General features: G+C 35.8%; 1 protein-coding gene across 3 annotated transcripts in view; it reads right to left on the bottom strand.

The window, feature by feature from the left end:
* lyst (lysosomal trafficking regulator) overlaps nt 1-21,285 on the bottom strand; it is a 71,281-nt gene extending 49,996 nt beyond the window's left edge. For 2 of the 3 annotated variants that reach the window (XM_055029394.1, XM_055029393.1), the window contains exons 1-4: nt 19,655-20,102; nt 9,857-9,948; nt 5,348-5,546; nt 1,737-1,827 (exon numbers count right to left, since the gene is read on the bottom strand). In XM_055029394.1, the coding sequence (XP_054885369.1) occupies nt 1,737-1,827; nt 5,348-5,546; nt 9,857-9,948; nt 19,655-19,735 (463 nt within the window). In that variant the 5' untranslated portion in view covers nt 19,736-20,102. Of the gene's footprint in view, nt 1-1,736; nt 1,828-5,347; nt 5,547-9,856; nt 9,949-19,654; nt 20,103-21,218 lie in introns of those variants that run through there. The other variant, XM_055029392.1, reaches the window with a different exon arrangement.
* Between the last annotated feature and the right edge of the window lie 1,941 nt (nt 21,286-23,226).

Genomic DNA, 23,226 nt, shown 5'->3' with positions numbered 1-23,226 from the left:
GGAAATGACATGAAAACCTCTGAAGACATGAGCGCACGTCTTCTTTCGTCACAAAATGTAAACAAAAATGAAGTAACATCACAGTTTAGTGGTTGTAGGATTTCTCTTTTGTCTTTCTTCCACTAGTATTAAAGCTATATCAAGGTAGGTCTTGAGTGGGCTGAGTATGGGGCACCCTTTCTGTCCCTCTCCCATCTGTTGCTGTGCACTGCCAGTCAGCAGGTTGAAAGAAGGTTTCACAATCTTATAATATAGTAAAATTTTGTAGTTAAGAAATATTTCCAGCTTTAGTAAACATATTTATATGTTGTGTGACATAGTACTTGCCCATCACGTTATCATTTTCACAATTTAAAAGTAATGAAACCAATGACGTATTAAGTTATGATGCTTTAAGTGTATCATTAAAATGAAAAAAACTTGAAAATGTGATAAATAATGGTACAATGGAACACATTTATTGAAAATAAAAGCATTTTGTAGATTTTGTACATTTTGCTTATACAATATGTGTAACAAATGGCATGGTACTTATGATTTGAAACATTTTAATTTATAAGAAGACATAATATCATGTCTATTATTTATTTTTTTTATTCACCATTATCACTTTGCGGCAATCTCGTAACAATTTAATGTCTTGCCACGACCCAAAATCTTGTGTATTAAAAGTTTCAGAAAGCAAAAATTAATTAAGCAAAAAAATTTCTAGACTCCATGTTACAGAAGATCAGCAGCCTTATTCTAAATGCCGGAGTAGTTCTCAGGTCATAGGCCTCTACAAACACAAATGTTCTCCTGCTCTGAGACAGGTTGTGCTGCTCACAGCTGCAATAATTAAAGGTTAGTTAAAAGCAAAAATTTAATCTGGATTTCTACACATTTATTTTTAAATTTTTGACTTTTAAAGCTAGAATTTCCATAATTCTTGGTATGGAAAATACCAAGAAATATGTATTTTTGTATTTTACATAAAAATACATATATATTCTTTTTATATATTTTTATGTTTAAATATATAAAAAGAACAATTTGAATTCATGTCAGATAATCATACTTTATGGACAGACAACTTTATGCAACACTTCAAATAAATTATCATGTGTTTAAGAAACTTTCCACTGTTATTAACCATTTTCTCATTTAAATAGAGGAACATTGATGCATAAAGCCTTAAGGTGTGTCAGTATGTATGCATCTGCAGGCCTTTGGTCAGGAATTAATATAACTTTGATGATGCAAATTTTTTATGCAAAAAAATTTAAAAACATTAATTGAAGCAACATTTTAAGATATTGATATGAAAAAAATACATGGGAATACAAAAAGTTCCATAATACACTTTCATTTTTTAAAGCTACTCCAGACTTGTAAAATACTTAAAGCTTTATAGATTTTGAAACTTTCAAGACTATGTTGGAACTCTGCCAAAAGGAAACTGAGTGCAGTGCAGCATTGAGAAAATAAAGGTTTATTGCTGTAACATGAAGATGATATCAAAAGTTATAGATAAAATCAACAAGGTCTTCACATAAACCCATCAAAACAAATGCTGCAAAGCTGCTGGATGATAAAGTCATGCAACCTCTAAATAAGTTCGGAGGAAAAAATATTTGTAACATGAACACAGGTTACAGATAAGTAACACGAATACATAAGTTACAGTAGGAGTGTGACGGCATTAACAAAACAACAGAAATTAGTAAGTAAGGTGGTAACGATAGTTGACAACAGACCTGGAGCTTTTTCCTCTTGCACAGGAATCTTCCAGACCAGAGGCAGCAATGACAGCAGCAGAGTTAGCAGCTCTTCCCGACAAGTCAGCTCCTGAGAGTTCAACAGATCACAGTGTCTTACTTAGATGGAGAAAGAAAAAAATCCTTTCAGTCGTCACTTTGGTCCCACTTCGTCACCACACCAAATCACTCCCTCTAAGTCCTACTCCACTCCTCCCTAAATTTAAATATCCATTCAGTCTTCATTACAAAACTCTAATTTATGAATACTTCTAGTTACAAAATTATGGTTTTTTTTTTTGTTTTGATGTATTTCATTAGAAATGTCACAGGGAGCAATGTAGCAGCTAGATGACGGGCATACTTTGAGGAATTTTGAATCAGACGTGTAATCTGTGCATCCTTGCATTCCTCCGTCATGTGTTAATTAAAAAGATCAAACCAGATCATTTGTCAAACATAGAAGGTTAAATATTAGGTTAAAAACACTTTGTTCTAAACATAATGTTACAAGTTTGTATTCAACTGTTTAATTATGGTACAAAATCTTAACCTAGAAATTAGGGTTCCTCTAATAGTAAAATCATCACAATGATAAAATAGGCTTCAGATTTTAGAAGTGGTATACAATTCCAATTAATTTATTTACATTAATATTTTTTGACCACGTGGAAGAAGACAGATGAGCTTTATTTCACAATCTAACAGTTACCAAAAGTGTTATTGTATTATGAAACAAATATGTAGCAACTCTTTAAATGTTTACCTCTTCAGGGTTTTGCTCACCATAATTAGCAGCAGCAACAAGTATTTTTTCTCATGACCCAAACCGAACGAGCAAGAGTGTCTGATTAGAGGCCATCTGATAACATATCAGTATTTTAATCTCTACCATGTAAGACATGCTTGTAGAGCTCTAACAACATGTGAGAAAAAACAAGTTGTGTGACAGAAAGTGTCTTCAAAATGATGCTCCAACAGCCACATCTCTATAGCACGGAATAGTACAATAAAATACTGGGAAATAGTAATTAGTCATCTTTTTTTGCTCTTAAATAGAAAGAACCCTATGTCTTAAAAAAATGTTACAGCAGTATCAAAAATGGAGCTGAATATTATTACGATAACCAACAATATTGCTGAGACAATTTTCAGGTTATGTATCGGCAGTGGCATAACAATGCAAATCCACCATGTCAAATTTCAATAAACTTTAATTCTCTAAATAGTTAAAACTGGAACTGGGAGATATTTTAGATACGCAAACCAGCCGAAACCATAAATAAAATGGATTATGTCATTTCTGGAAACAAAATCTTCCTTAAAAAGACTATTAATCATCAGAATACAAATTATCAAGCTTATTTTAATTCATCATGCGGTTAATTGAATGATTATTGTGAAAGGCTTACTGATACAAAGAATAAGAATGTATTTTAAAATCTGTGATATATATTGTGTATCTTGATACATAAAAAATATTGTGGTGTTGCACTATTGACCTTGTTGTCCAGCTCTACTTACAGCCTCTTAATATTTTATAGATTTTAATCTGACAGGAGTAAAATATCTGGCACATGACTCAGAATATGATCTCTAAAGACAGCAGAGTTACATTTCCCAATCATAAACGATACAAAACATTTTATACATATTCATATGAGGGCATTTCCAACCCAGTGGGACAAATACAAATCACAACACATTTGCTACTGAATCACAAGCCTATTTCTTTGATTCGCAATCAGCATTAGCAACACACAAGCTGATTATAAAGTAGTTCTGATTGCCAAGTCAGAGCTGATCCCTAGCGGGATGCTGTTGACGCACACAGCCAGAGCTTGTGATGACAATTTCCACATGCATGCCTTAAATTTGCAGACGAAATGCTAAAATAAAATGAGAATTATAAACAGTGAGTGCAGGCCCAAACATGTGAGGTAATATTTTTAATAACTTGCATACCATTCAAAGTTTTCTTTAAATTGAAGGGCTGTTTTATATAAAACTGATGAAGAAGAAGATCATATTTCTCTGTCACACCACAAAAAAAGAAAAGGTTTACATCCTTGGGGTTTGTTTAATCATCGCTTTGGTGTCCTTATGTCACCTGAATGAACCACAGAAGTCTAAACTCTGCTGGGGTTTCATCTGCATATTCCTTTAGGCTTATTCTGCAACGTTAATAAAATGTGGACGCTAAACGCTTTGCAAATTCCTCAAATTTTATAGGTGCCATCTGACTAAGCAGCAAGAAGATTTCTGACAAAGTGTGCACCACAACTCCCAGAAGTCATATTATTTCCAACTCCATCAAGGACTCACACAGAGCACTAAGAAACACGACACTCAGAACGGCAATTATAAACCTAAAAGTTGTGTCTGCAATTGAAAGTCTTTCCCAGAAGACTTATGGTGAAGCGTGCAGAAAGCAACGATATGAACAGACAAAACAGCGGGCTGCCTGAGCCTGGTGCTGGTTGATGGAGTAACATTGCCTCCTTCCTTGAGGCCATTCCTACCATTTCACACAAGCCGCAAAGGAGAGATTCCCCTTCTTTCTGCTGCTGAAGATCCACATCATCAACAACAATTAATATATATTTAGGCACTGAACCCTTAAGGGTAAACAAAAATATTTACACCTGATAACAGGTGGATACTGGAGAAGCAGCCGTAACAGATATATGCAGAGAATTTAAAACCTCAGTGAAATTTAAGCATCCTCTGTAGAGAAAAACATTTCCATTGGAGAATGAAAATGTGGTCAGTTCATAAAACTTTACAGCATCTAATTGTAGCACAACCTTTTTGTTTATTTAATCATTTTATTGCACCCAGTACAAATATATATCGATGTAAATGTTCTCATGTAAATGTGTTCATTTCTCTTAAGCATCCTTGCAGTCTGTCTGATTCTCTTGTTGATAAAAAACTATTAAATGAATGAAGAATGTTTAATAATATTGCAGTAGAAGTCTAGAGTTTACCATGCAAAACTAAATCTGCAACTAAAAGCAATTTGGGGTAAATAATACTAAAATTAGGTATGCTATGCTAAGTTAGACAAGCTGTGTAGGCTTCCAGTAATTTTTTTAATAAACACTTTTCTGGTCTCAGATTTCTAGATTTTTTTTATTTTCTGTAATGAGAAAAAAAAATCTACCATGAAATTTTATGAAACATATAAAACCACAAACCTGAAATTAGAATCAGATTCACTGGTGTGGTAAATTGTTGTTCATTTGGTATTCTGGAGTTATATTGAGATTGTTTCATTGCTTCTAAATCTATTACATCTAAAACTGTTATTGTGCTCTTTACTCATTTCCTTTTTGTGCAACCAAAAAGGGAGTTTTAATCCTTTTTACTACACGTTTCCTTTATGTCACTGACCTTTGACCCTTTTACTTTATTAGACTAAAAACTTGATTTGGACTTACATTAAACTCAAAATGTGAAGTGAAGCATTTTCAATACATTTTTGTCTATAGATAATAGAGTAATTAATAAAATCTGGTAATATTCTCTGCTACACTTTCAAATTTTGTCTCAGTTTTTTTATTACTATGATTTGACTTTTAGGGAAAACATATATTAGCTTTTCCTACCTGATCAATGATGGCGTCCAGAGTGCTGAGCAGCAGGAAGCCCCGCCCCCTGACCAGGTACTCGCCCAGTGCCACCATGTGACTCTCCTCCTCATCTTCATCCCGCGCCTCGGCTCTCTGGGCCACCGCACTGCATAGCTGGTGTACATCTGTCAGAAACTCTCTGGCCAGGGTGTTACTGGCCCCACTCATATCGGAGCTGCAAGGAAAGACACCATACGTCAAAAGCCTGCGGCAAAATCTAATTATTTACAGACTAGGGCTTCCTGAACATAGATCACGTGTATGAGGTAATCTGTAACGCAACAAAGATTTTTTTTTTTTAATCTAAGGTTGCAAAAAAACAGAAATCTGGGATTGTGTGATTATCCCTCCTCATGCTTTTCAGAGCAGCCCCAAGCTGCTGCACATGTGTGCAATAAGCACGTGTCTCTAAAGAGATTCTCTTTTCCACAAATTACTGAAAGTCCTATTTAAAGTCAGCAGAACCTTTAACACATGGCACCAGGATGGCATAATAATTAGAAACCATAAAAACCAAGTAGGTACCACCAGCAACGCAGTCTGTTTTTTGTCTTAAAACAGTCAAATAAAAACCCAGAGACCGATCAAAAAGCACAGATCCACACATACAATCTGCATGATCTTACCAAATGTTGCAGGGCCAAACGGTTTCCCTCCACACATCTTGTATGCGCTCCAAACTTGACTCAATCCTGCTAGCTGGATCTGCACACTTCCTCACATGACTGCTGACTGATTTCTCTGTTCTGCTGCACAAATTCCATTAAATCGGAATTTCAAATGGAGGCTTTCCAGATTCGCAGCAGATCAGCGTATCACATGAAAGCATGTGATGTCACATGTCGAGGGGACTGGTCTTGGTAGCACTGACAAGCACCCAGTGCCCTGCGGAAGACCTCAGTCGGCAACCGTCATTGATAGATACTGGCGTTTATATTTTCCACTACAGCAACTGGGAGTGTCTTTAAAAGCAAAGAAAAGGCATCTTAGGGATAGCAGCCCATGGTATTATAATATAAACCTATCATTGGTATCTAACTAACAATTTATTATACTATAAACCTATTATCTAACTAACAATTTATGAATTCATTAAGATAATATGATAAACACAAAGTACTTTTGACTAGTTTCTAGTGCAAATGTCTTGGTAGTCATAAAATAAAACAAAATTAGCTCACATTAACTTTTTTCCAAGGTATAAGAGCTAGTTTTAAGCCAATATTCTATATCTATAGATTTTTTTCTCACTTATCTTTTTTTCTATATTTTTCTTGTCTTTTTTCTGGACAAAGGCCTTGATAGAGAAATTACTGTCTTCAACTACTTACAGTCCTTCCTTCTTCCCCCGATACAAATGTACTCATGTCTTAGTGCTTTTGTGCTTTCTGTCTACTTCCTTCACGCTCAAACCCCATCTGGTCGCCCCAGAAAGCTGATTAAACTAAGCCTGGTTTCCTACTCCTCTTTTTATTTTCCTCTTTCTGTGAAAAGGAGTACACCCTGTCCACTGCTGATCAACCATCATCAATCACTCTGCTCCCGTTTTTACAAAGTCGAACGTATGATGAACTGAATTTGACTGTATTGTGTTATAACTGGATTTAATTGAACTGTAATTGTGTGTGAATGTGTGCTTGGATGAACTGGATTCATCTGAAATGAACTCAAACCAAATACGACTCAATATACTACGAAAATGAATTTCAAAATTGCATTGACTTTTATCTTTTAGAAATGCTGCAAAATAAACTGAAAGAGCTTAGATGAGCTTGTGCTCTTCCAATTCATGAGTTCTTTAGATCAACTGAAGCTCAGCATGCAAAACATTTCACAACAATATTATTTATTTGCTTTGAGTTGTCAGGAAAAAAACAAGTTTGATAAAAATCTTCTCCACCAGGCTTACAATAGACTGGGAGAAACCCTGTAATACCAACAAAAATAAACTTATTTCATCATTTCTTAGTCCGTTCTACACAATCAAGAAGAAGCTCAATGAGCTGGAAATAACACAAACATAATTTTGGTTGTGCAGGGAAGACTTTCAGGGAAATCTCAGAGTCAGCAGATTTGAATTATTTTAACATAGTTACACATATTATGTCAACGGTGAGCTCTTTAAAATGCCTGCATTGGGATAAAACGTAACCTTTAGCAGAACAGAACCTTAATTGGGTCATTCCTGCTCCCTGTCAACCGACTTTAGTCTAAACCAGTAAAATACCACAAAATACACATAAACAGTGTCACATAAACACTAAATATTTGTTGCATCCGTTGGAAATTAAAATTACACTCCGACCAAGACTTCAGTGACACACGCTGCCCTCTTGAGAAATTCCCGCTCAGCATGAAAATGGTCTCTGAATTGAGCGTAATGAAGGTCATCCATAAAGAGGCCAAAAGAAAATCTAAGATGGTTTGACAAGCAGTCGCCAAGTGTGACCAGATTCCTCCTCAAACCACCACAAGATCAGACATTGTTCAAAAATCTGCACTTTTTGTGGCATCCATAAAAACTACTAGAATAGCAGCAAAACTATAAACATTTTATTCATAAAAGATAGCAATGAAACTGTGCATATTGTGTATTTTCAGTAATGTATTACTGAATATTTTTGTTTGTATTAAATAGTGCTTCAACTAACCATTGTTTTAGTTGTCAATGTCGATTGATTCTGATGACTAATTGATTAATCGGTAGAAACAAATTGGCACATTCTACAAATATTTTATGTAAACCGCAGCCGTAATACAGCTTACCGTACTAGAAATACCGCAAAGATGCAAATGAACAAATAATTAAATACATTTTTTAAAATCAGAAAATAAAATGTAAATGTAAAATGTAACATAGCATATTCCTTCCTTCATTTGTAGAAAAGAATACAATTTAATTTCCATTAATTTCTGATCTGAGTTCATTGTTCTTTCAGCCTTTTTTTTGAATCTGTATAATTAACAATCGATTACTAGATGATTAGTAGACGATTGTTTCAATAGTCATGATTAATCCAATTAATAGTTCGGCTCTAGAATTAAATGTTATTTTTTCCCCAGCAGAGAGCTTTGGTTGAACAACAATTATGCCCACTAGTTTCGTTGACGCTTCTTAGTCCCGTCCTCTCTACCACAAGAAACTGATTAAAGCCAAGTAAACAGAGATAATTGCTTCCACACAGCTGCCCACTTTAGATTTGCAGTTTTTTCCCTTCATCCAGTTGTTTTGAGCTTCTTATCTGCAGCCCAGTCATTTCCATCAGAGGCTTCATTCATCAGTTTTTCTTTTTTTGGGAGTGCAGCTTTAGATGTTAGACAAACAGAGGCCTGGTTGGCACAGGGAGGTTTCCTGTGTACAATGCATGGTCGATGGAGACTCTACAGCTACAGTGATGTCAGGGAGACAAACAGGGTTTATCTATATCAGTATATCTGTATATCTGGCTGCAGTGCAAACAATACCAGAGTCTGCAAACACTCACTCTACTTTCCATTTGATGCAATGTTGCTGGCAGTGGATGTAACACTTTCAATTTATGCAGTTTAGGATTGATTTTATAATTTATCCACAGATCAGACTTTTTGATTGGAATTAAGCATGGACTTTGACTAGACCATTTAAGGGTTAATATATTATCTTTAGGGTTGCTTTTCTCCTGGAAGGTGAACCTCCAGTTTCAAGTCTTTGCAACTGCTATCAAGTTTTATTCCAGGTTTGCCCTACATTCAACTTTGATCAGTTTCGCTTTTTGGCTGAAATATGCTGCTACACCTTGGAGTATTGCTTCATAAACCAACCCTGCTTTAAACTACTCCACTCCTCACCTGTCTGCTGTGTTAGTTTATTGCTTTGTAATAAATCTTTGCAATGTTTGTACTGTATCAGTTTGTTTCATTGGATTTCTTTTAAAGAAAACTGCATGGCACACTTTTGAGATATTTGTCAGAAAATTTTAAGAGCATCCTTTTTCTTCCACTTGACATATAACGCACAATTTTGTCTACTACTTAAAAGTCCTAGTCAACAACATTAGGACTTTTTGAGAAAATCAAATATGAACATTTTAAGCTGTATTGCACAGCTGATTTATTGACCTTGATTTCCTTAATTCCGGGAGATCAGATGATACTTATCCACCAATATCTGCAAAGGTCTCAAAATCACCCATGAAAAAAGGCTGAAGAAGTTTTATGATGTGAATAAATATAAGATTGGAGGAACTAATGTTTTGTTTAGCTTAGATGATATAGTAGCTTGAGTAGCAATCTAATTACATTCAAATGTACAGCTAAAACAAAATAGTTTCATGGGTTTTGTTCAATATTTTTCAGTAAAATAAGATTGGAACATTGAAGGTGTATTGTAATCTTAAACTTAAACCGTTTTAATGGATTTCAAATACATCACCAAAGTCTTACACATGCTAAGTAAGATAAACACATTGATTATTTTAAAACGACAATACAGTGAGGAAATCTTACCAGAATTTCAGAGCATCTTTGGTGCTGTTATTGGGGTGGTGTTGCACGTAGTGGAAGAGACAGAGGAAATTCTCCAGACTCTGAAGGCTGATCTGAGAATCGACACACAAACGAGAAACAAGAGCGACAACGTGATTGGTACTTGCACAAAGACGAAGAGGAACTGAGATGTGTATCAAATATTTCCTTTTCTCAGAAAGGTTAACAATGAGTTGGATGGTTTTAAAGTGAGAGCTCAGTTTTGATTTTTCATCAGAGATACAAAAACCACTGGAAACTAGTGTGCAGTTTATATTTCTCCTTTATTTCTCAAGCACAACAAATCAATAATACTGAAATAACCTAATATTAGATCAAATCTGAGTGACAAAGTCAGAACAAGAGAAACTGTGACTTTCTAAATGGTGAGATGAGCCATCTGACCTCGGTTAACAGCATTACTGGTTCCAGGGTAGAATGCTAAAGCTTCCTGGCTTACATGCAAGCCGCTAAGCCAGCGTGCCGCTGTCCGTCATCCCACACAGGAGGCTTCTTTACGCTTCTGCTAATCTGACACCGCTGACGGGCTTCATTCAGGCAACGCTGATCCCTGACTGATGTGGCTGCCCTGACTGTCTGGGTTGAGAAGCCTGAGAATCCACACCACTCCACAACCACTAGATGGCAACGACACGATTAGAGCTGACGCGATGAATCAGATTGAATATATGAATCGATTATTGACATAATTGCTGGCTAATTTAGGAATTGATTAACCGTAAACTGGAGGTGAGAGATTCAAAAAAGTATATATATTTATAAACATATGCTTATTCAGAGCAGGACTTAAGCCAAAACTTTGCATTTAAAATAAAGAAAAACTTTATAAATATGCTCAAACCAAGTGTCATAGTTAGAGCTTCTATTAAGAACCTTTTGCTATCCAAAAATCAAAAAACAGTGAACAGATCTGCCTTTCAGTATATTGATGTTAAGTCAAGCAGGAAGGTTTTCACATATTGATGTTAAAAGTTTTTTTTTTTTTTTTTTTGGGCTGAAATGCATCCTTTGATACAAAGGACCAGGCGTTCACTATAAAATGTTTCTTTTCTCATTTTTAAAAAGGAATTTAATTGGTAATTTGCATTTTTTATTTATTTTTAATACTAGTTTGTGTGTTCCTAACTTTCAAATCCTGCGTATTTTTCAGGAAGCGGACTAAAAACTCACTTTCATTTTTCATTGGTCTACAAATAGCAGAAGTTGACCCTGCTAAGAGGAGCTGCTGCTATATTTGTTTTACAGGGTGCAAAATTTTTAAATACATTAGATTTACATTTTACATTTATTTCATAGCCTCAACTGCACAATTTAAAAATATTGACATATTTGGGCTATTTTGTATTTGTATTTTTATTTCACTTAAAAATTAAGAAATATGCATTATTGGATCACTTTTTTCGGATAAAATGTAGTTTTTTAGGTTGTAAATTTTCAATGACAATTATCTGACAATTATTCAATTCAATTCAAAGATACTTTATTTATCCCAAGGGATATTAAATGTTGTTATAACTCATGTTGTCCTTTTATTTTCCAAAAGTTATTGTGGATGAAGATGTGGGCAGGAAAGATATCCAGTAACAGTCAATCTTGCATTAAATCTGAAGATGCCTCTGACTGAAGTCAGCTTCACAGCCATTATAACATGATAACAGTTCGATATGCTGGCAACAGAGACATAATGTTACATCTAAATGCTCAAAATCAAATTTTATTCTGAACGTACTAAAGAAAGTGAATTTCGTAGTTTTAAATCCTGCAGGATGAAGGTGCAGAATGGACCACACTCACCGGGGTCAACAGCTGAGACAAAAACCCAACCAAAGCACTGATGGGTTTGGTGAGCAGGAGTGTGGATGGGTGGGTTTGGGTCACAGCACATCAGGGGGCTGAACAAAGCCATACACAGGAGACAACAAAAAAAAGGAGGAAAAAGAAAGGAATGGATGAGAGAGTGGAGAGGAAGACAGGGGAAAAACATGAGAGCTGACATGATCACAGTGACAAAAGAAACTAATGCAACAGATGAGAAGCAGATATAAAAGCAGGGGAGAAAAACTGGCAGTAAATCAAAGTTGCAAAGCTGCCAGACCTACCATTAGTTCATATAAACTACACCCTGAAGCAGCTCTGGACCTGAACTTGTGCTGTTAAATAAATCTAAAAATTGGTGTCTAAATGGATCTGTTTGTCCCTGCGATATCTGTGTTTTTGAATTAATCAAATAGGAAAGGAAAACCAAATGGTTGGAGATAATTTCCAAGCAACAGGATTGTTTTTTTCCTCCATGGCCCTAATCCAATATTGTAATGCATTCTGCACCACTTTGATTTGATAATGGCGACTTTACTGGCCGATACCAGTGAACACAGCTTAGGAGGGAAATTGGTTCACAGAGCTCAGTGTTTAACCTTCCCTATGAACTGATTAACGTCTTTCATCATTTGCCACCAAACATTACGGTTTTCTGGATAGGTGGAGCCTGACTGCCACAGATTATTGCTCCCATTTGTTTAATAAAGATGAAACAAGAATATAATCAAAGCCACCAGTTGGAAACTTTAACAGCTTTATCTTTTTTCCAATAAATTAACTCACCATTCCTTGGTAATATAAGGTTGTACCAACAACACACTTCAGTGTAGAAGCTGTTACTGAAGAAATAATGTTCACACAGCATGTGTTGTGTTAACATATCCAACTTTTTCACATCAAAATGATTGTATTTTTCAATTTAATTTTGGGTGGTTCCAAAATGTATTGATAAAACCCATTGACAAACTGTTATATTTGTTCAAAATACGAGTAAATAGCTGTCTCTGCATTCAAAAAATTCTTCTTAAAATTAAATACTAACCATCCATTAACACCGATCAGTCCCTCCAGTATTTTGTGATTGTTTTGGGGATTTTATGGCATTCAAAATGACAGATTTTGTGGTGCTAATTTAGAAATATTTACAATTTTGAGATATTTGCGTTTATCTTTGACTCTAAATATGACTTTTTGCTACTCACCACCAATTGCAGAACAGAACTGAGACATACTGCCACCTGCAGGTGGGAGTTTGCATCACTCAAACCCAATGTTTTTGACCATTTTTTCAGAAAATGTGGAGATCTGTTGATTTTGAGCAAATTTCATCAAAAACTGATTGATATAATTTGGCTGCAAACAGGTACAAAACTGCTTTGATTTGATAAAATAATATTTCAACACTTGAAGGTTCTAGTTGTGCAGACCTCTGGAGTCTAGAGGGGCCAGATAAAAAGCTATAGTGAGCCAGATTTGCCCCCCAGGCCTTGGGTTTGAATTTAAATAAGAATTGAAATAAGAAATTGAAATAAGAAATAAGAAAAATAATTTGATAAACAAATATAACAAGGTCTGATTGTGTCAATTTACATTTATACTTACTTAGCAAGAATTCTTTGGCGATATGTTTTAGAAAAATAACCAGGACAGAATTTGCTGTTTTGATTTTAACAACGCTTAAGAAAGTGAAAGTGTAAAAAGCTTATGCATCCACCTACACTTTTATTCAGTCTACACTTTGTGCTTTTCTAATTTAGAAATGGTTTACTGATCCCAGCCCAGCCAACCATGCTAATTCCTAAAATATGAGGCTAAAGTCGGTTTATCATTTGATCTCTGATAATAGAAAAAGACAAAATGGAAAAATTATTTGTCACAGTAAAAGTTATTGACAATAAAAGCAATAAATACAAAATAAAATATAAACTGTGTACAAAAACAGCATAAAATGCCATAAAGAAAAGGCACAATTTCAGAATTTGTCCTGTTTTAAAATATGTGCAAAACTTTGTTCACAGACAGTGTGACATCCACTTGGCTCAATGTAAAAAAAAATTTACTTATTGCAGGAAGTCTGCAAAGAAACATTTTGAATGCTGTTCTTCAGCTTATATTCTGACAGAATCAGGTCAAAGCATTAAAAAAGCCCTGCAGATCAGCAATCAACACTGATTAATCTCCCATTATTTGCACTTATAGAAAACAGAAACTCAGAACTGAATGGAAAACAACAAAACTCAATCCCTCCATTTGCATGAAAGAGATGCATCTTTGCAATATGAAACCCCTTGGATTCAGTGGCTGCGCCCAGTGTGGCGATCATGGGAGAACTGGTCATGGGAGTCTCATAGCTGAGTCACCCACATCGGTACAAACTCTGCAGCTCTCTGGATAATTGGTTAGACTACAACTTGGCAGAGGGAAGAGCCATGCTGCTACTTATGTAACATTTTATTTTTGTTTTTTTCACTTCTCTCTCTTCCCGTAAGAAATTCCTATTGATGCAATTTGACGTTTGGGTGATGAGCGTCATGAGGAGCGCCTAACGTTCCACATTTCCGCTCAAACTGAGCAAAACGTCTCAAACCCACTCGGCTAAATATAATACGCAGAGGAAGCGTAAACCAGTGTTACTTAAAATGATCATCCTGCTCTGGTCAATTTTCTGCTGTTAAAATTTTGTTTTCTTTTCAAAGCAGCAACGGACTTAATAACGTGTCTGTAGGTGGAAAAAAAGCTGAGGTAGAGGAGCAATGGTTCAGAGGTCTGACTCAGCCTGGAACAAGGGAGATGAATTATTCATCCTTTCAACCAGTCGAGTGAAACAAGTCAGCGATCGGCGCGAGCTGGACTGAAAAGACGGGGCAGAACAATAAATGCAGATGTAAAAAAGTCCTGACAGCTTAAGAACTTCTATTTAATCATCATAAATAAGCTGAGGAAAGTGTAGAAACTATAAAAATAAATTACAATGACCAACATGAGGATGCTGAAAGCCGTGTGATAATCACAAGACGTCACAGTCGTCTATTTCCCTAAATGAGCAAACAGGTGAGTCATTGTGAATTTATGTGAATTTAAAAAGGAAAAAAAATCACTGAATTAAACATTTTATTCATTGAAAGCAGAAATAGAAAGTACGTTTAGCAAATGATATGCGGCCTTTTTCTATAGAGCTCAAAAAAACCACAAATATGCTTCATCAGAGTGGATTTCCTCTTCTGTAATGTTTCACCAGACTAACCGCATTGTCTTCAGTTGTTTGCGCACAGGTTTTACAACCTCCTTAAGTGGTAATTTATAAAGAAATAAGTCGCCTTTCTGAAGCAGCATCAAAACACTGCTGGGACACTTCAGTATCTGTACCACAAATACCAAAATAAAGCATATAAAGAAGAAGAAACAGCCCAAGATCAAAGATATAGAGAAGATAGAAGATAGAGAAGCTGAACATAGCTTTGTCAAATTTTACAGAAATCTAAGACAAACATATTCATATGTTTTATAGTCATAATCAAAGAAAATCAGAAGTTTAACTTTCTATATCAAACCTTGTCAATAACAGGAAGCTGGTATCAGCCAGCATCTCTAAATAAACCCCAAAACAGGTAACTGTTTTCATATTTCTATAATATTTGAGAAAGAAAGTCCTCAAAAAGCAAGAACAATTTCAAAAAGCAACTATAATTTTTCCTCTACGCTGTGTCGAACTGATGCTGCTTCCCACACATCATCACTTTTTGCTTTGCAGAGCTTAAGCTTCAATGCTCCTTTCTGCTGAGCTAAATGCTACAGAAACTTGTATGCAACTCTTATGGTGACATATTGCTTAAAACATAAAAACACCATTCAAATTCACATTGTCTTGTAAAAATAAGAGCTAAAACGAGATTAAATCACTCACCCTTCACCTTGTTCTGCAGCACATTTTGTTGTGTTTTTTTAGCAGTTTTTTCTAATAAACATCATTACACTATACAAAGTACAGCTTTGACGAGATCCTAGGTGGGGGAAAAAGCACTTTGAAAGCTGCACAATGGAGAAATAAAGGTGCATCAGTCTTGCAATCTCTTCGAGCTACTTTGTATTCAGCCCATTTTGCCATATTCTTCGCTTGAGAAGTTTAATCTTCTTTAGTCAAGCAATCAGAACTTCACCACAGAAAGACCAGAACGTACTGGCACAGGCGAGTGTGAAGACGTAACAACATGACGTGGCTGGGATGTGTAACCAGGGTTTCTCTTATTCAGGAAGTCAAAAAATTTCAGCAACTTTACCGACACTTAAGTTGTGCTATGCATGAAAGTAGAATTTGCATGATTGTCAACCATAAAACAAAAACAGGACTGAAGGCAGAGGAGATGCAGAGCTGTACTTACAAGACCGATCAGCCTTGAGAAGCAGAGTGAGCATTAATCCAGGAGTGTGACTGACTTCACTTGACTGAACTAGATGAATCAGACACACAGACTCAGGTGAAATGTTTAAGCAGGAGCTCACAGTTGGTACACAAAGACAAAAAAACGGGGCCTCAAATGCCTCACACTGATGTTTTGAAACATCCTGTTGTCTCATAATGAAACTCAACATTGACAGGCTACAGAAAACCTGCTTCTTATGCTTGGCTCCTGCCCAACAAACCATTCTGCTAAATTGACTCAGCTCATCAGGATACAGCGAGAAAGGAAACATGACTGACCACAAACTGCAGATTTACCTCCCCTGAAGGAAGATTTTGTTTTTAAAAAGAAGAAAGTACTCATTTGAATTTTTATCTGTGCAATGCAAAAAGGAATTTATTTAACTTTTCTTTATAAACAAAAGAATGTTTTCACTCCAAAATAGAGGAAGTAAAACCAATCTGTCAAATAATTTCTTTATCTTAGAAATTCACCTGCTGACCGTATTGTCATGAGAGTCAAGGCGACCTGGAGGTCATTTTTAACAATCCGACAGCAGCAATCCTGATCACTGAGCTGCAAAAACACAACAGAAGAAGTTAAATAGACCTCAGATCCAACACTTTGCAAAAGAATTCAACTGATTTTAATTTTTTCAAAGTTTTGGTTCAAACTTTATTGCTTTTTATTGTGATTTGATGCGATAAAACAGTAAAGCTGTGAAGTTTGCAGCTATAACTAGGCAGCAGCTTAGGCGCAGGGTGTTTTCACACTTTTTTTTATATAAGGTTCCTCTTCAGCTGCTATAAAAGAACGAGTTTATTTACCCTCCATATTTCACTGTAAGGTGTGATCACAGATTAAGATGCAAAACAGAAGAGCAGAGTCCTCCTGCTGTCAGTGTTTAGACATTTCCCACAATCACCATCTTATTTAGCCTTCATGAATGGACATCTACACTTTTAACACCCTCAATTTATTGCTCCCAAAAAAATTTTTTGGTGTTGTTTTTGTGCCACCAATTTGAGTGTCCAGTGAAACCGATGTGAACATATGTATCTCTGTAGACAAAAAGTAAAGTGCATGTAAACGAACACTACTGGTAATAAATGACTGATAGATATCTTTCATCCATCAGCGTATTCCTTGGATGTGAAGGAACCAACAACAATCTACAAGTCAAAATGCTCCAGGAAGTGACAAAAATTACACAACATACAGCAGATTTTCCTGCCTACATGCTGTCTGACAAAGAAAAGACACGGACCGCCAAACTTTACAGTGTGCTGTTGTGAAAAAAAATAATTTACAATGGTAGCCATGTGAGCACAACAAACTGTCACAATATCTTCCCCACTTCAGGATCAGTTGAGAGGGAAAGGTAGCACTATGGAGATGACAGCTGTGTTCAACAGACCCTCTCTGTGTGTCTGATACACTTAAATGATCATGCTTATCTAACTGACAGGTGCAGGAACAACCGCAGTTGTATCAAGGGAGCCATCGTAATAAAAAATGACGGATTAAGTTAAAATATTATTAGAAAATTCAGAGCATCCTCAGTGTAAAGCGGGTAAATAAGAATAAAGCTCACCAGTTTCAAGGATAAGACGAAAACAGAGCAAAAAGTGAAATTTTAGGTCAGTGACCTGTAATGTATCTCATACAATTCTAGTGTAACCCAGCTTTTCTACCAGAAGGAAACAAAGACACAATAATCTGTTTGTATAGGTGTGTACACTCAAATGAATCCTCTTTTTCTGCACCTTTTGATCCAATTTTATTGTTTAGTCCTCTTGGGTTTAGCAGCTCTGATTAGACACAAAGTGTAGCTGTTTGTCATTTGTATTCATTAGCTAAAGTCATGGTGTGAAGAGAGCCTAGAGTGCAACAAAACCCACAGAATCTTATTTATCTCTGAGAATCCTGAGTAAGAGCAGAAAACATTGGAGAACGGTGAATCAAAACCAGGACTTTTCTCCAGAAGTGATGAAATCAACAAACTGTCTGGTCTAACAGAAAAGCCATTCCCGCCACAAAAAAAAAAAAAAAGATATTCTAAAACAAAATGGGAAAAAATGTGTTGTGATCTCAGTAAATAAACACCATGCCCACAATGAAACACAATGGTGACAGCATCATGCTGTGAGGTTATTTTTCTTCTGATAAAACCAGGGATTTGAGCCAAACTGGATCAAATTATCAGCAACTGTAAAAAAAAAAAAAACCAGCCAGTTTGATGCAAAACTTCCAAGCGTGTTTGTGGTGGATTTAAATTTTTAGCATCACAGTGATTTTAAACAATATATTTTCTAATAGATTATATTTGAAATAGATCAGCCTATATAGAAAGTTGAAAATGGCAAAAATATCTGGGATCACCTAAAGAGAACTATGAATGACATATGTCCTTTTACAAGCAATTTGCAAGGCTGAATGTTACTAAAACACGAGATGTTTTTGTTTTTCTGATAAATTGAACCGGCTTTTGCATTACATAAACATTTAAACTAGTTATTTCTGGCATCAGTTTTATATTAAATAAGATGAGGCATTTTAATTGGAATCTGGACTGCTGAGATTTTCTGAATAAGTGTGTGTCTGATGAGTGTAAAGACACGCAGTCTGATCCTAATCTAGGTCTCGTGATCCGACTGCCGTTCTGCTCCAGCGGCACCAGGGGAAGGCAAAAGGAGCAGCAGTCGTCTGGGAGAGATTTCTGAACAAACACATCACAGCTCTTTCAGACAATAATGCATTCACACTGTAACACAACAAGCTGTGGTTTACACCTGCCTCCATCTCTGCTCTGATTCACCACACAGCACGTATGTGCTTCTACTTCAACTCTTGTGAGATTATTTCTTTCTCCAAAAGCTGGAAGCAGTGGAGGTAAATGGTTCTTAAGTAGGAATGGAACAGATCCTACTTCAGTAGGATTGCATTACACCCAAAATACTATTGTAGAAATGTGGGTGTAATGCTGTACCAGCAATATGATGGTATATTGTATAAACATATTCATGAGTAACTTCAAGACAAACGTCTCCTTTTGGCAGTACATTGCATAAGGTAAAGTAGTAGTTCTTATAATTGAAACTGGAAAAAAACTAGGTTCTCAAATATTTGATGATCATCTCTTTTTGGAAGAAAAAAACAGCATCTTCTTAAGCCACCTTAGACATTTACACACTGTTGAACACAATCTCTGAGGTTTAGTGACTCTAGGAAGCCATAAAACAGAAAAGGTAGACGTTTTAGACAATAAGAATGTCTGAACAATGTTTTCTTTACATTGCAGAACAGCCCAGAAGGTTTGGAAAATGATACCAATGCAGACAGAATATGACTAATATTACCCAAGGGAGCATTTTAAGAGTTCGACATGAAGCTAGATATATTTCATATGTATTAACATAAAAAAAACATTTTTATTGCATTTTTTCACCTCCAGAACAACTGGCTTCCAGTGCAGCACTGACAAGGATCACCACCGACAAAGCTGAGCTTGCATCCTATACATACTGCTGCAGAACCTTACCTGCAGATCTGCTCCCTGCAGCCTACAGTCCATATACTTTTCCCACGCATATGACAGATCGGTCTGCTCCAGATGAGCCATGGCTTCCAGGTTCTCCAGGCGCTTCCCCGAGAAAGTCAGGGATTTACAGCAATCCTTTCTTAACCCCCGGGAGGCTGGAAGCGCCCCGGAAAGAGACCCAAAGGTTCTCCTGAGTCTTTCATTGCAGATTCATAATTCACTGCGCCGCTTCGCCGCTTTTAAAGTGGAGCTCCTGGATGGAAAAACATGATGTTGAAGGGTATTAAAGCCAAAAAAATAACAAAATATAAGTCGTATAAGTCACTTGTTCTTAGAAAACGGCTTTCAGATGAACTAAGACGTTACTACAGCACGCTTTGCCCTGACCTGAACCCGAAAAACGTCGGTCTGACGATCCAGTCGCAGCGTAACATAACCAAAACAAAACGGTCTCAAGCTAGCTAACGAGGTACTACACAGAACTACCATCAAGCTAGCGGCAATTCCGTACCACGCGATTTCCTCTGGGGAGTTTCCTTCAAAATAAAAGCTTTTACGGATCACTGAACTACAAATCAATGAAGAAAAATGTTTGCAATTTTAGTTTGGTTTTGTATTGATTCATATGTTGACGCAACATATGAATGTGAAACTGTCCCATGTAGTAAGTAATTTCACTTTTAAAAAAATTGTATGTTTAGTGTTTTTTCATTTAGTTGTTTATATAACCATTTTATTTGTCCAGCGTTGTAAAATTGGGAATGTGCAAAGTGATACACATAATGAAAAAGTGAATAAAGAAAGAAAACTAAACAGAATAATTAATACAGCATTGCATTTATAGATATCTCCATTATTTTATGTGTAATTTTGCTATAAGACAAAAATAAGTATTTAATTAATATATTTTGAATAGAATACAAAATCGGTTTATTTAGATATTTTTTTTTTTATAAATACACTGCATATGAATTTCATTCAAATTTCATAGTGTAATAATTTCAAAAGTGTTGCACAGCTTAGCGGATCGAGTGTAATTAAAGCTTATGGGTTTGTTTGTCAAAACCAACACTGGGGAAATTTAATATCCACAATCTAAAGTCTTATTAGACGATATAATAATTTATTTTCTCAGCTAAGAAGGGAGCTATTAGTAGAAAAATTTGTGCTTGGTATTTTATTTTGAATTTCCTTTCCTTCCGTGAATTTAATGTTATGGCTACCTTGGCCGTAATGGACACACACGGTACTGGAAACTATAACAAAATACGATCAGATTTTTATATACCAACCGCACAAGCCATATATTTATAATTCATAAAACCATTTCCGAAATAAGCCCATAAATTTCAGGTTAATAACTGTCGCAAACAGTCACAACATTAGCTATTTTATTGGTTATTGCACCGCTCCGATCTGTGTGTTTTGTCAACTGTCAGAACTGTGTCAAAGAGAAATGAACGCATCCTCAATTGCTTTTAAAAAAATAATTATATGGTCTGGCTAAGTCGACATACCCCTTACATCTGAAGAATAAATACGAAGATTACGTCTTTGAACATACCTTGGTTTGCAGTGACTAAAAAACAGTTAGCCTTCGTTCAACTCTAATCAGGCTCTGGGCGATTTCGTCCTCAACATTGACTGGAAGGCAGCACCAACGTCTGTCTCGATTGCTAACAGAGGCGCCGAGAATCAATATAAAAGGAAGTCATTCACGAAAGCACGTCTGCATGCTTATTTAGTAGTCAATTTTATTAACCAGCATATGAAATGTAAAAAAAAAAAAAAAAAAACTCAAAACGTAATTAAAATTATAAAGTTTTATAACTTTATAATTAAATCTCTATATATATAAAAAACAAGTGGTGAAAAAAGACAAATTACTACAGTAATTTAATGCGCATAAACTAAGGTGTTTCGAACAGAAAATTGAGAATAATGTTTAGATTACGTTGCTTAAAAAAATGGAGCTGGTTTCCTTGCAGACAAGTCTGAGGGTGTAGCTTAAACAATTATAATCCTTTCTCGTGATATGGGTCCGTTCTTGCTTCCGATTGGACGTCACACAAACCGTGTCCCAATCAATGAAAGAACTGGCAGTTGGCACAGAGAGCTGTGGTGCGTTCAAAGAACTTCTGTACATTATCCAATCAATCGCGCTGAGATGGCGTTTTCGATGTTTAAAAGAGAGAAATTGTTCGAAAATTTCTCAGCCAAATCTAAATAATATTTAATAAGGAAAGGGAAGTTTGGTACTATCTGCTATGTTTAACATGCTATCAAAAGAAATTGCACAAATTATGACAAAATTAGCCATGATTCATGTCTTTTGCCATTTCAACTGAGTTGTTTGGCAATAGCTTGGCAACCCTGACCTATTGTTTGAAATATTAGCTCCCAAACATGTTGTATCGCATTCCAGATATTTAAAGTATACCGTAGCCAACACAAATGATCAGTACTAAATACTGATGAGGCCATTTTTAGTGCGGCCTCATCAGATGTGGAAAACCACAACCTTCCCTTTTATTGTCATTGAGAATAATTTCCTGTGAGCTTAAACAGGAATATATCTGTGTATATCTGCATTATGGTTATTTATTTAATATATGAGCTCAGTCCTGACAGAAAATTAATTTGCTCCAGCAAATGTCCTGTTTTATTCATAGAAATAAAGACAAAAGCAGAGAGTTAATCCGTGCAGTGAGGGCAAAACATTCCCAAACTATGACACTTCCAGCCCGTGGGTCACAGTTAGCCTAATGCTGTGTTTTGTTTACGCAAATCATGTCCAAGAACATTATTGGACATAATTTGCGAAAGATGGTGGTTGTTGTCCACCATTTTTCTGGTGAACTTTAGTCTTGGCCTTCACATTTCTCTTAGAAAGCAAAAATTTCCTCCCTGTACATCCACTAGGAAGTTGAACTTCTGGAGGATTTTTCTAAGAGTGACTTAGTCTTCTCCTATGACCCTGGCCAACGTTGATGTACACTCCCTCTTCTTTTTAGAGTTTATCAAACTTAACATGTTTATATTTGTGGTGGTAAGACAAAATTAGTTACTTCCTGGCACGCCTTTAAAGCTAGTTTACACATCGACTGTCTAATGAATGTCATGGAGACTAGTGATGCAAAGATCCTTTCTGCAGCTCCAGTGATATTTGGAAATGTTTTTGCCTCGTTCTCACTCATCTTGAGGTCTGGTTAAATATCTGTCATTGTCTTGTCTGGGCTAGTACTTAAGAAAAATGTCTCCCTGTGCCACGTCACATTTATACCCCTCGGAAACAAAAAGTAGACAGATTCAAAGTTCCTAGAAGCTCTAATAAAATCAGAAATCTTTTATAAATAAAAAGAAAAAAAAAAATAAACCTCATTGGTTACATTTATTTTACAGGACTTGGAAGTACCAACAACTATACCTTTGGTGATTGTTGTTAAAAACATTTTATGCTTTATGTCATTCTAGTATTTTCTCTGAATACAAAAGTAAAAGTTTACTTTTTCTTAAATTTTCAGGGGGAGATGTTACATTTGCAGAGTCAGATTAATTCATTTGAATGATCT

The sequence above is a fragment of the Poeciliopsis prolifica genome, unplaced genomic scaffold (assembly GCF_027474105.1).
Source record: "Poeciliopsis prolifica strain line A6 unplaced genomic scaffold, Auburn_PproV2 SCAFFOLD005, whole genome shotgun sequence".
In the NCBI taxonomy this organism is placed as follows: Eukaryota; Metazoa; Chordata; class Actinopteri; order Cyprinodontiformes; family Poeciliidae; genus Poeciliopsis; species Poeciliopsis prolifica.
The sequence above is the reverse complement of the archived record's forward strand: the minus strand, read 5'-3'. Positions and strand labels throughout refer to the sequence as shown.